The sequence below is a fragment of the Crinia signifera genome, chromosome 3, assembly GCF_055691185.1.
Source record: "Crinia signifera chromosome 3, ASM5569118v1, whole genome shotgun sequence".
Taxonomy (NCBI): Eukaryota; Metazoa; Chordata; class Amphibia; order Anura; family Myobatrachidae; genus Crinia; species Crinia signifera.
Window position 1 is genome coordinate 44,669,161 of NC_139219.1, and position 12,828 is coordinate 44,681,988.

Consider the following 12,828-nt stretch of genomic DNA (forward strand, 5'->3'; position numbering starts at 1 on the left):
TACAACCTTCAGAATATGTAAAGAACAAGAAGAACAACGTTCTGCATTTGTAATGTAGTATACCAAGCGGGTGGGACCCCAATTTTGTTTTTTATTATGTACATTTTTTTTGAAAGAACATTTTATAAGCCTAATTACAAAGTATTTATCTTAATCCGATTTGGGACATATAGAAAAATTAGGAGTAAAATAGTTATAAAGTAGATACGGCAGTATCTCAAAAGTAACATTCGGGGATCCTCAGAAGACCCCCCTTGGTATACTAAGGGTTAAAGGCACTGTTCTTTTCATGCCATAGCAAGGCAAACTCAGGTACAGTAGTCACCTGAGGTTTGTTTTGGGACATTGATGGAGATGGGTGGAATTAGAGACAGCGGATTAGTAGCTATTTCAAAAGAAAAAAGAAAAATGACTGTACGGAGAAAGAAGTCAGCAGACTTTATTTCATCTGTGTATCGGTATCCATGTGATGACTGAAAATGTAAACGATGGCATAAGCTCTACTTCCCAAACATAAGCTGTAGTAGGGTGAAATTAAGTGCCAGAGAGGACCCAAAATACCTGAAAGCCTACTGGCTGGACCATAGGTTAATACCAGATACTCATTGGGCCTGCTTATGTCTAAGGTACTGTATTACAAACTGTATGCTGCCCTTTGTTTGGGGCAGACTATAGCTTGTTGCATGCTTCTTATATATCCATCTTGGTCTGGCCACAATATATTTGGAGACCCACCTCCATAAATCCTGCATTGGCCCCTGCATGGAATGACTACATGCCTACAAGTCTGCATGCCAGCGGGTAAGCACATTTTTTTTTTCAGAATAACATACACCAAAATTCTGGTCAACACCTCATGACTGACCGGTGCCTACTATTCAATATGATTTACATTATACTTGTGCTTTTTGGTACATATGAATAATGTTTCTCCTTTAAAGTGGATTTTCAGGTCCACGTATATATTTTTTTGTAATGCCCCATCCGATATTTTTAAAAATGTGATCTGACTACTTTTGGAAAGCTCTTTCCTAGCTAAATCCTGATTGCATTTGGGCCAGTTCACAACTCCGCCAGATGCTGCAAGTACTTCAGAACTGAACTTGCACACTGCTGCAATCAGTCACAGGATCTCAGAGCAGAACAGAAGTCAGCTAACAGGCCAAGCACTATCTTACTCTGAGAGCAGGGGATATGTCTTTTAAAGTAGGGGATATAGTCATTTGAGCTTAAGGGATAAGGGTAAAAGACTGATATATTTATTTTGCTAATCTAAAGTGATAGCACTATAAGACAGAGCCGAGGTTCTTATTGCTAAGGCCTGGATATCCAGTATACTGAATTGATCTTTTGCTTTTTTATATTAATACAAAAAAAAATCTCCCCAGTATTATTGATAGTAAATCTAGAACCGTATTGGTAAACACTTGGAAAATCCCTTTTGTTAATGTAATTTTCTTTTTTTTCTTATTTACAATTTTTTTTTTTTTTTTACCTTTCTTCGAAATGATAATTATTGTCTTATTCCACTTGAGAAATCTTTTAGTGATCAGTTCAATACATGAAGGACGGGTAATTGAAAAGCCACGAGAATGCGACAAGTTGAGTTTTAATGGGCACTGTAATTATATTCTGACACATTGAAAATCATATTAGTACACGTGAAAACGAGAACATATTTTCATTCATTAGGCTGTTATAAATGCATGGTACTTTCAATCATTAGTGGATTCAGTAGAACTACTTAACAAATAAAGACCCTGAACACATCCACATTTATTACACTTGGACCAGAAGAAAGGTTGGATTTCCTAAAAAAAAGAAATGTTATTTTATTGTATATAAATATATACACTCACTAAATTTAAATATGTACAGTATGTATATATAGATATCTATATCTATCTATCTATCTATCTATCTATCTACATCTGCTGTGTGTCTGTATGTGTATATATATATATATATATATATATATATATATATACAGATGAAGCCCCAGTCATCTTTGCCTGGCGCCCGCCAGAACGTCCCTTCTGGCAAGCGCTGGCGTACAGGGACTTCATTAAACTGGGGCACGCGTGCGTCTCACGCGTTCGTCTCAGTCTCTCGGCGGCTGGGCAGTGGCACTATCGCCAGCCCCTGCCAGCTCCCACCAGCGGGTGTGCACGCCCAAGACGCTCACGCGCCCCATGGCAGCAGAGCTCCCCGCCGACCCGTGCCCCCCCCCCTATAGGGAGATGGGCAGGGTTAGGGGGGGTGGCGGGTCGGCGGGGAGCTCCGCTGCTATGGGGCACGTGAGCATCTTCGGCGTGCATGCCCCCTGGCGGGAGCTGGCGATAGTTTTGCCAGCTCCTGCAAAGACAAAGCCGGCTCTATCTATCTGTCTGTATGTATGTATGTATGTATATATATATATATATATATATATATATATATATATATGTAAATATAAATATATATATATATATGTATGTATGTAAATATATATATATATATATATATATATACACACACACACTAATATATTCACAAAATGCATATCTATATATAAATATCTACTTTACATGCAAAATTTCTTTTTATTTTTTATTTGTGTATTTCAAATATAAATGTGAAATAAACGCTTGGCAGTCGGTTTCAATCTTTGTGATATCAATCAGGAGCATATTTCCTACCCAATACTGATTTACATTAATGTAAGCCTTAAGGTCACTTGCCATTATTTGAGTGTATTTCAACATATGGAGAAAAACAGGCGCATTATAGTGAATAATAGATTTCAACCTCATGCTGGGAAACAAGATTATGTTTCCAAAGGACATAATTTTGTTTACTGGGTGTTATTAATCTCCAATTAAAATATTGCCCAACTTTGTCAGTGTTTATATATTTTAGCTGAAAGTGGTCATCTGTTTTTGTATATGTTAACATTTCATGCTTTAGTCTAAGAATAAAATAGACTTTGTTGTAATAAACTATAGATAATTAAATGCATTTTGTTAACTGAGCTGGAATGCAGTAACACAGTGATTCTGATGGGAGACGGAGTATTTTATAGAAAATAAACATAATGGCAAAGCTCATAGTAATATTGTCAGTTTTAATTGTTTTGGTCCATGAGGCTTAGATTCCAGATTTGGGGACTCAGCTGGGTGTTCGTTTCAAAAACATCTTTATCCAAAAAATGTTGGCATGTTTATTTGCTGTCTGCTGCTCCGATGCATGGAAGTAACACTTGGCCACTTTCACATCCCATTTGAATATTTCACAATATTTGGGTTTAAAATAGAGTACACTGAACACTTCTGCTGACTGATCCATATGGGATTTCATAGTCTCATTTATTGTAGTTTTTTGTATTGTTAGTTCAGTTTGATTGACAAGTGACTTTATTATTATTTGTGACCAGTTCCTGAAAATAAGGATTCCTTAACCCCGCAATTCATAGCGATAAGGACTCTTTATTAATCGGGATGTATAATTTCTGAGTCTCTGTGATCAGCTCACCTTTCTTGGTGATCAGTGAGAAGTAAAGAGATTGCATTGCAATCACATTCATTTCTGCTATTCGCCCCTCAGCTGCCCTACTGTGGGGATGCAGTTACAATCCCGGTGGTTGGAATCCTGGCATTCAAAATCCCGACGCCGGAATCCCCCCTGGAGGATAGAGGGAGAATAAATTAGTGTGCCGAGCGTAGCGAGGCACCAGGCCCGCTGCTTGGCGAGCACAGCAAGCCCGCAAGGGGGGGGGGGGCAATCCACACCCCCCCCCTTGTCGAGATTTCGGCAGTCGGGATTACGGCGTCAGGATTTTGAACTCCGGAATTTAGAACCAATTCCCTACTGTGGGATTCCCCATCCCTGGTATAGGCTAACACAGCCTGGAAATGACGTTACTAGCCAAGTACAAGCTCCAGAATGTTTTGGTTTCCAGAGCTTGGTAAATCTTGGCAGCACAGCAGGCCCCATTCAAATCTACGGTGGCTCTTGGTGATACTTAATATTTGCAGGCACACCAGTTTTCAATGGGTATATTTGTTCATTTTCATTAGGTTATTTTAATACTATGGTGCTAATTTAGTGGTGGGTGCATTTAAGCACTAATCTACATGAAAAGGTAAAAGGCAAACCCATTATCAGTGCACAGGTTCAGTCAGGGGCATCTCAAGATCCAACTTTGGAACAATGGCATGTACAGTAAACCTGAGATTCGTTAGGTATATAAGTGTCTAGACTAAAGCCGTACACACTAAATCTTTTGTCATAAATATCACTTATATCTAACACCCCCCATACACACACACACACACACACACACCGTCAGCTGAACATGCAGGCCAATTTTGCTTTATAGCCAATGACCAGCATGTTCAGTGGATCCCGGTGACGTTACTGAACAATATAGTTTACTGATATTGATCAGTGTGAAAACTCAATATCATTTGACCAGTGGCATCACCAATATAGTTGCTCTGGGACCCAATTAGACAATAAAAATCATTGGCAGACCCCAGCAAGTTACAGCAGAATGGTCGCCACACGTGTGGTCAGCACACGGCAGCTGCATGGCAGCATTGTGAAGGCACAAAATGATGAGAGGAGGCCGTAGTAACAGACAATTCAACTAATTTGTCAAAATCCTTGGATCACTGAAATTAGAGAAGTCATCAGCCTGTCAGAAAATTTAGTCACGACCCCATGTTGAGATGCTCTTTACCCTTTTTGGGTTAGGACTCATAGTTTGAGAACTACTCCATTAAACGATATGCTCCATGAACGATATCGTTAACGATTTTCCTTGAACACCCCAGAGCACCAGAAAAAAAAAAATTTTGTTGTGAAAACCGATTTCACAAAAGATATCTTCACTGGCCTCTACCAGTGGCGATATAGTTCGGATTGTGCTGCATGTACAGGCAACAGAGGAGGTCGCTAATGCCTCGTATAAACTAGCCAACTAGCGGTACCAACGATATAGTAAACTATATTGGTGGTGCCACTGATCAATGAGACACTAAACAATATCCGTTACTGACGTAACTGAACAATATCAGTTACGTTGATGTCAGCGGGTCAGACAACAATGGGGGCAGAGATCATTAATGATGCATGGGCCTGAATCCTCCCATCTTCACCCATAAGAAAATACCCTACTGTATTTTGCACCCATGTGATTTGGGGTTCTATGAACTTTTCCATAAAAAAAACTGTGGTTTTTGTACTTTTATGCATTCCTAAATGAACATTATGAAAAAGAAAGGGTTGGAGCATAGAGAAAAAGGACCTTAATAAGAAATATGTGAGACAAAGGGACCCAAATTGTCAGTGATGCAGCAATTGATAAAGCAGGTGCTCCAGAGCTTATGTTGTCACCAGTTCTCCTTTGGTTACAACTTCCAGCTGTTAAATGGATCACCTATGTGAGTACAGTATACTCTGTACAAAGAGTCAGCATGGTCATGGACGATTACATAAGGCATAATTATGGCTTAAAGCTTTACAAAGGCCAGCAGGTACCATATGGGAGGAGGAGCCGATTTGTCTGATGTTCACTGAAGCATCATCCCTATAAACCACAATTGCAATGTTATATCACTGTAACTTGCTGGCCTTGTTATTATTTTTTGAATGATCACCTTAAGACATTAGCATTCAAACTTTATGAGCAACGAACATCTACATATAAACAATGAACACTCAGAATCAAATCGGCAACTAATTAGTAATGTGAAGTATTACTTTGGCTTAAATTTAAATAAATGTGTGATGTCTAAGCCCATTGTTTTTTCATTACATTGTTTGAATGATTCAGTTTTTATATGCCTGAATCAATGATGGAGCAAATTACACTACTCTTTCTCTAGATACTTGAGTATTTAGGTGTAATAAGGTTTCTCTTCTGTTTATTGTAAAGGTAGTAGGACTTGCAACTTTTATCTAGTAATGCTAAAAGGGGTACATCATCGGAGGAGTACCTTATAAGCAGAGATGGTACTTGGTTGCGTTCCTAGGATACATTGCAATATTTTATGGTCCCCTACTGCTTCTAGAGAGACATTGTTGCAATGCTCCACCAGAGTGGGCTTGCCCAGTGTTGCCCTAGCAACAGGCTTATTACCACCTATCATTTTAATGCACTAATACCCTTAAGTCTCTTCATCTTCAGGTCACCATCATCTCCTTCCACCGTAGTCATTGTTACTATAGGTGATTATAACATGCAATAACCACTTTCAATTAAACTAGCCAAATGCAGTGGTGGTTATGGGTGTGTGGTGCACATGGGCTCTTGGGTCAAGTAGGAACCTGTGCCTAGAACTATAATCTACCCATTACTGCCAAGACATAACACTGTTGTAGTTATAGTAAAGACTCTGGAAAACTTTGCCAGGGCCTTTCTATTCTCTTTGCATGGCTAAAGATTAGCGTGGTGAGAGGGGAAGTTCTGTGTAAATGGTGTGGGTGCTGCACCTGGACTCAATATTTAAGCTTCTGGTTATACTAAGGTATTATAACATAGAAATTCTGTAATTTTTTCAACATTTATATTGTTTCTGCTGCATTTTATCCTTGTTTGTTCTGATATAAACGGGTACAAGATTTTACTCCTTGTAAGAGAACGGATTCTTAATCACTGCTTAGTAAGTCGCCTGCAGTACAGTGGTTCCCGAACATGTGGCACTTGGTATGACTGGTTAGCACAATTTCCATAATTTAATCTTTTTCTGAAATTTCTATATAGGTTACTTAAAACTTACTAGGGATGCCATGAAAAATGTCTGATTCTCTAGGGCACTGTGAACCTTAGGAACCACTGCTGCAGTACATTGATACATATTTTAGTAGCTTTAAATGTTTTATATTGCGTTTAAGAACAGGTGAGCAGGAAAGTATTGTATTCATAGCTTAATCTGGTTGGAAATAGGGAGATGTTCGTGGGGTCCATGAGAAGGTTGGGAGGAATTACTTATGAAATGGGAGGTGAGAAGGACCCAGAGGAGAGGGAAACCCACAGTAACTTGCCACACACTAGAGATTTTAAGCTGGGATCAGTGGGAGGAGGGCCCTGTAGGTAGGTGGAGAAGGGCTGTAGAGAGGGAGGCGGTTGAGCTGCTGTACAAGGTGTTATCTACACTGCACACCGTGCCCCAGTACTTTGAATGGTGCATTTTTTAGATCTCCCTCCCCCTTTTTTTCCCAGTACCTTTATAATATATATCAAGGAGAGTGGTAAGCAAATATTATCTAATTTGCCGCTGTAAATTAAAGCAAGTAAGATATCGCACTGGGCTGACCTATTAGCCCCGATAAGCCGACATGAGCCGAAGCTTATCAGGGATTGTGTCGCCTGCAAGCTCCAGCTCCCTCTGACAGATCCTGCCCGGCTCCTACTGACAGCTCCGGCCCAGCTTCCATTGATGGCTCTGGCCTGGCTTCTGCTGATGGCTCCTGCATGGCTTGTACTGATGGCTCTTGCCCAGCTCCCATCTGGATCCTGCTGACAGCTGGGGAGGATGTGAGTAATGGGGCTGAGTTCTGGCTTCCAGCCACCCTCCCTGTTGTTCATAGCTGCAGCAGTCATGGGGCAGTGACTGGACATGTTGCAGCGGCTTATCGGGGATTTGATTTGGGTGCTTTAGACAGGCCAAGCATAAGCCGCAAAATTTGCTGCTGGAAAAAAAACACACAGGCGTAAATGAACCTGTGTGTTTTTGGGCGAAACAGGTCTCTTTATTGGGCAATCGAATTGGATAGTCCATTACAAAAAAAAATGTGCATAGCATTGGGAAAATAGCTATGCACAGAAAAGTGTATATATTCAGAAGCTAGACAAATAGCCATAGGACTCTATGCAAGTTCCATGCACTTAAACCGCTTGATGAAGCAGCTGGTCCAGTCTGAAGCAGATCTTTCTACATGCTGGATCAAAGTCTCCATTGCAGCTTCTGGTAACTTGAAATGAATCCCATGCATCTTGAGCTTAATTTGTGGGAAGTCAAGGAAGTCGCAGGGGACCAAGTCTGTACATGGGATGATGATGCTCCTGGATGCGTTCATGTGCCATAAAATCCATCACATTCCTGGAGTGGGCAAGTTCATTGTCATGATGGAGAACACTATGAGCGTGAGTTCTTATATGATGCATAGAAATTGCTTCCAACACTTGTAGCAGGCACTGGTTAGAGTACCAGTGGCTTCATCTGTGGTTCACCGGGCCAACTGTTGTTTGGTTTTGGGGTTGAAACTGTATATCAAGGATTAATAGCCGCTAATGATCTCCCAGACAGAATTTGAGCAATCGCCATCCATCACGGAACTGGATCCAATTGAAACAATTGAAAAGATGGAAAAGGAAACAATTGAGTGAGCATAACACTTTATAAGTTTTCACTGACTTTTATTTCCAAAGTTAGAAAAAAATTATTAGAAAAATTATGATTTCTGTCCCCTTCGGCCGCATGCGAGGGGATGTGTTGTCGTACACATACCCTCGCATGCTAGTGAGGGGATGCGGACAGAGGGGGGGGCGTATGTTCGTTGGGGCAGCTTACCCGCTCGCTAGGCAACAAATATATGATTGGCGGAATTTCCAGCAGTACACTTCCACCTTGCAAATTCATGTGCTCAATGTGCGAGTAGATGTGAACGGCTAGCGAAGAATTCACAGCCAAGTGAATATGTCCAAAACCATTCGTTAGATGCTCACCAACAATTGACTTTTGCAATGGTCACCGCTGATCACAAGCACCACGTAGCCCTGGACTTATTCGGCGGCTGTAATGAAATCAGCCTAATCAAGGCCAGAGCTGATGCCACACACCCTCCCCTAAAACCCTTGGGGACGCCGGCTTTTTCCCTAAGCATGCCTCCATTTTTATTGGCACTCCCATTAAACGTCCGTTGGCAACCCCCAGACGCCAGCTTCCTGTCAATCACCTTGCGAACAGCTAGCAAAGGAAAAAAGTAGCAGGACTTTATCGCTGGAAGGTGTCACACACACGCATTGCAAACCAGACGCATGCAGTCTTTCAATAATTGGCTACTGTGCAAATTGCACAGCAGCAATCCGGTAGGAATCAGGCTCTGACACAGCAGCATAAACATACATCTCTCAGGCCCACAGTTTTGAGCAAAAGCATGATTGAATATGTTGATCTGTTTTATTTACATGTAATAATGTATTTGTAATTCGCAGTTTATTATAAGATTGCATTTGTAGGCATAATTATGACCACATCGGACACTGGATAACAGGGACAAAATAGAGTTAAGGGCCCTTTACATCAGCAATTAATTGTGACAATTTTCAGATATGGAAATGATTGCCACAATTAATTTTAGATGTGTGGGTTCCCCCTTTTGGCAATCCCAATCAAAATCGCCAATTGATTGCTTAATCAGGTTTTTAAACATGTTTAATAATCTGGTATTATCTGAAGATCTTTTTTATATGTATGGGCATTCCCAATTCGTCTTCTTCATCTATTTACATTATGAACAGCTGAAATGACAATCGATTGGGCAATTTCCAGATATGAAGATGCAATTTTTAGATGGAAAAATCTGCCGATCACTGAAATAAATCTGTAATGTGTGGGCAAAGTCAGATAGATTGTAAAATCCATTTATCTGGCCAAAAAATCCCTGTATCTGGAAATCCATAAATTGTGATTGCTGATGTATGGGGCCCATTACTCATTGAGCAATAACTGAAGAACCATGGGCTTGATACCCTAGTAGAACACACACCAGATAGTTTATGTACAGTATTACTCTACATCCAATGGTGCAGCAGTGATGTGAACTGCATCCATCTCTGAATCCACTCCTATATCAGAAACGATTTTTATAATCCATTTACACTATGCGTAAATGGGACCAGTTTTGCCAACCTGCGCATTCATAAACCTCTTGTCACAAAGACTGACCCCTTAGCAGCAACAAGGCCTACGGATCACGTTCTCTGCCTAAAACTAGCTCTTTATATTTCTTTTAAGCAAAATTACTCATTTTCTAAAATTCAGTGGCATTAACCAGGTGCTTTTTATACAGAAAAATTATCTGATTTTCTATTTTTATTTCTGCGGCGCGGAGACACATTTTGAGCCTTGGTAGCGAACTGTTGAAAATATCTGATTGTATCATGTAGAGAAAATTGTTATAGCTGCCAAAGCCACATAGTGAAGTGAAAGTGGAGCTATTCTTTAGGATCTTCTAGTCAGTCACTGAAGATGATTTTTAAAAATCCCTTTTGCTTACGGTTATTTTTAATCTTATAGCTAACTAACACAGTTGAGTGACATTGAAATAAAGTGCAATGACTGATGCTTTTAGTGTAAACATACCTCCCACCTATTTAAAGCTCTTATGAGCTTTAATTTTTGGCTGATGTTTCTAAATGGGAACATGCATGATTTGGTGTTAGGACACCCAAAAATAACTCTCTTCCTTATGAGCCCTACACACAGAGCGATATTCAGGCATCTTCTGAGCGATTTTACATCATTTCATTAAAGCGCTCTGAAAATGGCTGAAAATTGCTGTGTGTGTGTGTGTGTGCGTCGACCAAACAGCGATCCAAATGCTCAGCCCCGCGGGTCTGATTCTAGCGGCGATTAATAATTTGCACCTAGGTTATTAATCAGTCAGGGCCAGTGTTCTCTTAATTTTTCAGGTGTAACCATCTGCAAATCATTTACTTTGTTTATATTCCATCAGACACACACTGTATGCACTGAGCGCAGCCCTCCAGACCCCTTTTTTATATACTATTACCGATAGAGGGTGGACCCCCTCTTTTTGAAACCAGCAGCTTGTGTGTACACAATTTTCCCTATTGGGTAAGCGCCACCTCCCCCCCCCCCTTTCTTCTTAACGGAGAACACTGCCCCTGACATCTCGCTCTGCAAATAGCGCTGCTCAGCGATATGTGCTGACAGACCAGAGCTCTCTGAGTGAGGCAGCATCGCTCAGAACGCTCTCCCTATACATACCTTTAGGCCTGATTCAAACGTGCACACACTGCTGATGTTTACGGAGTTGAGCGATTGTTATTAACCTGCGTCTATGTCATACTGCGCTTGTCCCAAGGGACCTGGTCAGTGTCCATTGTATTGAGGATTTATTTAAATGACTGACAGCCAGGAATTATTTGGGGGAGGTAACTGGGAGTGGGAAATTACCTGCCCCATGACCATTTTGGGGAAATTTTCAGTCTGCAACTGCAGTTCCAAAACATGCGGCAATTCTGCGCAACCTTAGGACTACTCAGTTGGTCGATGATTGAAGCATCTGCCAATTACGCATCGTTGCAAGCACCTGGTAGGCTTTGCAATGTCACCTGGGGGCTTCTCAATGCAAATCCTGACATCTGCAACAATTGCATGTTTTCGTACAGTAGCTGCATGCATATATGCAGCTACGAATGCATTAGGATACGGCTACACCAGGCCCTTTATCACTTCAGTCCCTAAGGACCTGTTAAAGCTGGTCATACTTTAAGATTTGTTTGCAAATATCCTATTTGCTTTTAATGTTACTGTCATCAAAACATCTCTGGTGTTAAAAATGCAAAATATTAAAATTACTTTATTTGTGATTTTTTTTCTCCCCCTTTAGCGTTTTACGATGGGATAATGAGACAGATGTCTCTCAACTGGAAGGACATTTTGACATTGTTATGTGTGCTGACTGGTAAGTACATAGAAATGGTAACTCATGTAAAGGGGGGGAATAGATTTGTTGAAATAATTGCGTTGCTCTGCTCTCTGACGGCTGAACAAAGTCAACAAATGAAGCACTAAACCGTCTTAACCTCAACAAATTAATATTCATCTCTATGTGACAGTCATGAGGTAGTCTTCTATCAGAGAGTAACTTCTACCACATTATTTCCCGAAGATTGATTTTGAGAAGCATTTTCATTTTGTGAAATTGCCTCTGTTTCATGCTTGACGTATCCGTAAATGGACGACTTAAGCAAATTGCAAATAATTATGGTTCAGGGAGGAACAGTCTGGAGGAAAAGGGAGTTTATCAACACAAACAGCTCAATTAGCTTACTTGTTACTAAATATCTGACTATTGATATTAGCGCAAGGTTGTGCATGGGTTTTTTTTTTTGCATAGAAGTGATCGCCAAAATAATATTTGCTAGGAACCGTATACAGGCTGTAACCATGTGTTGTGACACGAGCTTTCCTAAGTGGGGTCCCGAATAATTCACATATAAGAAAAAAGTCTTTGAGTGATCTGTGGTCTTATGTTGAATTGTAATAGCTATTTAGAGTGCTCTAAATGCATACAAGACCTTTCACCAAATTCAGCAACTTGTACACGACAATCGGGTGAGCTCAGAGGCAAATTATATCTGATATTTTTGAAGACTGCCGAAGTTAAGTAGACGGTTATTAACAGCAAGGTAATAGGGAAGAACTTTGTATCATAGCCTTTATTCTCTGTATAAATCATCCTACGATGTATTGTAACATATAATTAAGAGAACAGGTATTATTTCAGAGGATTTGTCAGAAATAGCATTAATCAAGCATGTCATCGTTCTTGCAGTTTACATATGATCATCAAACTTTTCCATTCTTTGGGATTTTGATAGGTCAATGGTCAACCTACAGCAAAATGTTCTGCAGCACCGTGGTTTTTTAAGCATGAAGTACTTTTATTAATCCCAACTAGCATTTAAAATGTCCTTTAATATGTTTTCATGTAAAGGATTACTATTTAAAAATATATATTTTTAAATGATAAATTAAATTTAGTTGAATTGGAAAACAAATACAAACATTTTATTAAATCAATGAATTGTAC

General features: G+C 40.1%; 1 protein-coding gene across 1 annotated transcript in view; it reads left to right on the forward strand.

The window, feature by feature from the left end:
* Window positions 1-12,828, forward strand: part of CAMKMT (calmodulin-lysine N-methyltransferase) — a 440,111-nt gene that overhangs the window by 364,801 nt on the left and 62,482 nt on the right. The window contains exon 8 of the mRNA XM_083175720.1: window positions 11,623-11,697. Within this exon, the coding sequence (XP_083031846.1) occupies window positions 11,623-11,697 (75 nt within the window). The remainder of the gene's footprint in view (window positions 1-11,622; window positions 11,698-12,828) is intronic.